We start from the raw sequence: 5,351 nt of genomic DNA, 5'->3' as shown, positions 1-5,351 counted from the left end.
TCCTTGATCCATTTTGAATTCACTTTTGTGCATGGCGAGAGAAAGGGATTCAGTTTCATTTTGTTGCATATGGATTTCCAGTTTTCCCAGCACCATTTGTTGAAGATGCTATCCTTCCTCCATTGCATGCTTTTAGCCCCTTTATCAAATATAAGATAGTTGTAGTTTTGTGGATTGGTCTCTGTGTCCTCTATTCTGTACCATTGGTCCACCCGCCTGTTTTGGTACCAGTACCATGCTGTTTTTGTTACTATTGCTCTGTAGTATAGTTTGAAGTCTGGTATCGCTATACCGCCTGATTCCCACTTCCTGCTTAGCATTGTTTTTGCTATTCTGGGTCTTTTATTTTTCCATACGAATTTCATGATTGCTTTCTCTATTTCTACAAGAAATGCCGTTGGGATTTTGATTGGCATTGCATTAAACCTATAGAGAACTTTTGGTAATATCGCCATTTTGATGATGTTAGTTCTGCCTATCCATGAACAGGGTATATTTTTCCATCTTCTAAGATCTTCTTCTATTTCTCTCTTTAGGGTTCTGTAGTTTTCATTGTATAAGCCTTTCACCTCTTTTGTTAGGTTGATTCCCAAGTATTTTATTTTTTTTGAGGATATTGTGAATGGAGTGGTTGTCCTCATTTCCATTTCAGAGGATTTGTCGCTGATATACAGGAATGCCTTTGATTTATGCGTGTTGATTTTATATCCTGCTACTTTGCTGAATTCATTTATTAGCTCTAATAGTTTCTTTGTAGACCCTTTTGGGTCTGCTAGGTATAGAATCATGTCATCTGCAAATAGAACTCCATATGGAAACCTAGAAATGTATCCACTGACTCATTCTACTTCCAGAGGGTTAAGGAAGCAAAAAGACCTCAGCTGATGCATTTTTAGTTGTCTCCACTTCCTACCACGACCTAAGTGTGTGCTTCTCCAACCTTGCACTTGTTCTTTCCTAACAACCATTGAAAATGTTTTGTTTTCAGTTTATTTTCTCGATTTTTTTTCCTCAACTGTAACCTGCCTGCATTATAATCATTTTTGCATCTTTATGGCCCCATTCTGTGTCTGGGACATTAAAAACTCAACTGAAACTGTATTCAAATATTGATTGCTTAGTAATCAAGATGATCTTTTATCTCTTCTGAACTTCTTTTATTTTGTAATGAGTGCCACAGAGTTTTAACAATTTAACAATTGAGACAGGTTTTCTCGTCTTTTTTAACTTTTTTAAACTGTGGTAAAATTTACACAAAATTTGCCATCCCAAACCATTTTTAAATATATTCCCATTGCTGTCTAGCCATCTCCAGGATTCTTTTCTTTTGTGACACTAAAACTTAATACCCATCAAACAATAATTCCCATTCTCCCAGCTCCTGGCAACTGCATTTTACTTTCTGTGCGCTAGGTACCTCATGAATGAAAACAAAATTTTTGTCTTTTTGTCACTCGTACATTTTATTTAGCTTAATGTTCTGAAGTTCATTCATTAAATTCATTAAAAGGTTCATACAAGTTTTGTCTTAGAGTGCTATAGATAATCTTTTTCTTTCTTTCTTTCTTTCTTTCTTTCTTTCTTTCTTTCTTTCTTTCTTTCTTTCTTTCTTTTTTTTGGTGCTGGGGATGAAATTCAGGGGTGCTTAACCACTGAGCAACATCCCCAGACCTTTTTATTTTTTGTTTTGAGACAAGGTCTTAAATAAGTTCCTTAAGGCCTCGATAAGTTACTGAGGCTGGCTTCAAAATTGTAATCCTCCTGCCTTGGCCTACCTAGACGCTGGGATTACAGGCATGCACCATCATACCTGGCTGCTATAGATAATGTTATCCTTTTTTTGTTTGTTTTTCTTTAATCTTCTATAATTTGCTATGCATGTGGTAATAATAAATATTTAGATGAGAATTTTCAGCATTTCATTGTTTTTCTTTTCAGATTTAAAGATTGTGTTCTCAGAGTATTCGCAATGCAAAATTTATCTTTATAATGAGATTATATATGGTTTTGTTATAGTTAACCTATTGTAGAGATGCTGTTGGTAAGTTCTTAATTATATCTCTGCTGAAGTTACTTTTCCCCCTTATTTATTGCAGGAGTTGCAGGTGCTGGCCGGCTTTTTACTCCTGCTGTAATCAAAGCCATGGCCCGTATCAATGAAAGGCCTATAATATTTGCATTAAGTAATCCTACAACAAAGGCTGAGTGCACACCTGAAGAAGCGTATACACTTACAGAGGTATTAATAATAATTATATGAATTGGTTATGTTTTGTTTTCTCCGTCCATTAACTTACTAATTACATATTCTTGCATGCTTCTTTTAGCAGTTTCACTGAAGATTATAATATACATCCATGGGTCATCAGGGTGATATAAATGGCTTATATCAATTCTGGAAAACAGTTATATAACTCCCATTTTAAGTCCCTTACATTGTTTGCACTATTGTTTTTCTCTGTACATTTTAAACCCAAAGGGCATTATTGTTTTTCTATATAAATTTTTCATTTGGATTTGACCTATACCTTATTTTTTTCTGTCCTTATTCTTTCCTTCCTTCATGTCTGTGCTTCTGTCGAGGATCATTTTCTCCTACTAGAATAACTCCTTTCCTTAAGTGTGAGTCTGGTGAATTCTCTTGATAATTTTTTGCCTTTGTTTTTGACTTGTTACCAAACCCAGGTTTGGAGGCTCATCCACAGCAAAACCAGTGTCTGAGAAACGACCATTAGGGGAAAAGAAAGGCTTTATTTGATGGCCAAAGAGTAGAGAAGTGGGAGCCCATGCTCACACCTCAGCTTCTAAATTACATGGATAATAATGTAGTTAGAGGCTAATAAAGGAGAGGAACATTCAAGTCTTTTCTGGAAATAGGTGAGGTTTTACAGGAACTCATGTACCACCTCTTTTCACTCCTTTCGTGGTCTGGTGTTTCCAATTATGAGGACTGGTGGGTCTCTTTAGCCTTGAAGTGGAGAGGAGAGAGACTGGGCAAGTCTAGGCCAAGTTAACCCTATATTATAGTTTTGGACAAAACATTTCCCAGATGATTACCATGTCTACATGCAGTGCTAAGTAGAGTCTGACACAAAGGTTAAGGCAACAAAGGAGACAAATGTGGTATAAAGACAGATAGGCTGAGCCTTTTCATCTCATAGTAGTCACCTGTCACACATCTTTAGGCCCAAGAGAAGAGTCAGTATTTTTAGCAAAACTGGCCTCAAGTCCATGAAAAGTAATGTAGACAATCATTATCATAACCCACATTTCAGAGGTATTACTTAGAGCAAAGCTAGTGGAATATTAACAATGTGTTTTCCAGCCATGTGGCCTCCAAGTGAGTCATTCTTGTTAGCTAATAGCAAGTGAAGCTAGAGGGTTTATTTAAAAATTTTTTTTGTTGTTACAAGTATATTTTTGTTCTGTATAGAAGCAAAAGTTGGTGGTTACATTATTTCAGCCTTTGAAGATAGTATTGTTTTCTGACTTCTGTTTTTCTTTTGATTCCGCATCTTGAGTTTTTAGCAGTTTTACAATAATGTATCTTTGTGTTTATTCCACTTAGAGATTATAGGGCTCCTGAATGTGTGGCTTGATATCTGGTTTTGTTTTGTTTTTCGGTTTCCTATGCTTTGGCCATAATCTCTCTCTCCTCTTATGGAACTCCAGTTTCACAATCAGACTTCACTGTATCTCCATTATCCCTTACATTGTTTTCTGTATATATCATCCTTTTTGCTCTGTGTTTCAGCCTGATGATTTTCTTTGGACCTTCTTCCTGTTTGCAGATTCTCTTTCCAGTTGTACTAGTTTGTGTTTAGGTTCTTAATTTTAATTATTGCATTATTTTCATTTGTAGACTTTCTGTTTCTTTTATAATTGATTAGTTTAATGACAGACTTAAAATCGCAGAAATTATCAGTTTATAGATTCTGTTTTCCTCCCCCATATTTTATGAAGCAATTATTTTTTACTCACTTCACCATCAGTGTTTATCTTTACTAGGTCATTTTTTGAGTTGACTGATAGCTTCCTGTAACAAATTTTTATTTAAAATTGTTTTGAGATTTAGTACTTTCAAATTATTTGATATTGTCACAAGGTTATATCTCAATTACAAATACCTGCTTATATACCATTAAGACAGTTCTGTTTGGCTTTTTCCTCCCTAATGTTCTATACTTTCTATACTTGTAATCTTCATAGCAAAATCACTTCCTTTATTCTTGTAATTGATCTTTAAGTGGCTCTAGAAAGTGATTTTTTTCCCCTTCCTTCCTTCTTTCCTCCCTTCCTTTCTTCCTTTCTGTTGGGGATTGAACTCAGGATCTTGCTTGTGTTAGGCAAGCATTCTATACTGATCTACACCTCCAGTGCCCCCAGAGAATGAATATAAGGGCTTTTCATTTTGGTGCTAGGGATTGAACTCAGAGGCACTTAAACTGAGCCACATCCCCAGCCCTATTTTGTGTTTTATTTAGAGACAGGGTCTCACTGAGTTGCTAAGAGCCTCGCTGTTGCTGAGGCTGGCTTTGAACTCGTGATCCTCCTGACACAGCTCCCCAGCTGCTGGGAGCCACTGAGATTACAGGTGTGGGTCACCATACCTGGCCCATAAAGGCCTCTTTATAATGGTGTTCAGAAGATTGTTAGGTCATACCCTTGAGAATAAATAAAGTAATAAATCTGTGATAAAGTTGGGTAAAATAATTTCTTGAATATATATGAATTACAATTACAGGATATTTTTTTCTTTCTTTTTCTTCTTTTTTTTTTTTTTTTTGGTGGTACTGGGGATTGCACTGAATTACAATTGAAGGTTCTGATTATAGCAAATATCTCAATTTATGTAAGTCCACTTTTATTATGTCTCCTTTTTTTTTCCTTGGGTAAATAGTTTTTGTCATTTCATAAGCCTAGTTGTTTGTTTGTTTTTTTATTGAGTGCTGGATAGTATGAGTGAGGAATTATAACAATCATTTGAGGGTCTGGATGACATTCTCTTCCTCCAGAGGGGCTTCATGTATCCTCTGGTGACTATTAGGATGGGGTACATCATCATAATCCAACCAGGATGCAGTCTAGGTGAGGCCTAGTCTGTTTCCAGTTTCTTCTTCCTCCAAATGTGTACCCCTTTGGGTATGGCTCCAAAGCCCTGGAGTATTTACCAGCAACCTTCATTCTTAGTGGTCCCTGAACTTCAGTTTTTCTGTCTCATCATGAAATTCCTGATATCTGTTACACAGGTAAAAGCCACAGGTTTTTGCCTTTGAAATTACCAGTTGAGGGGAAAAGATTTAATTACTGACCTTATATCTTTTTCTTTTCCTTTTTTTTTTTTTTTTTTT

The 5,351-nt window shown here is 35.8% G+C and overlaps 1 protein-coding gene across 3 annotated transcripts in view; it reads left to right on the top strand.

Annotated features, from left to right (window-relative positions):
• The window catches only part of Me2 (malic enzyme 2), a 68,106-nt gene that overhangs the window by 41,411 nt on the left and 21,344 nt on the right, over nt 1-5,351 (top strand). For all 3 annotated transcript variants that reach the window (XM_048806209.1, XM_015482375.2, XM_048806210.1), the window contains exon 12: nt 2,097-2,239. In XM_048806209.1, coding sequence (XP_048662166.1) covers nt 2,097-2,239 — 143 coding nt within the window. The remainder of the gene's footprint in view (nt 1-2,096; nt 2,240-5,351) is intronic.

This window comes from Marmota marmota, unplaced genomic scaffold (assembly GCF_001458135.2).
Source record: "Marmota marmota marmota unplaced genomic scaffold, marMar, whole genome shotgun sequence".
NCBI classification, from domain to species: Eukaryota; Metazoa; Chordata; class Mammalia; order Rodentia; family Sciuridae; genus Marmota; species Marmota marmota.
Note: the sequence above shows the minus strand (reverse complement) of the source record. Positions and strands in the feature narration are given on the sequence as shown.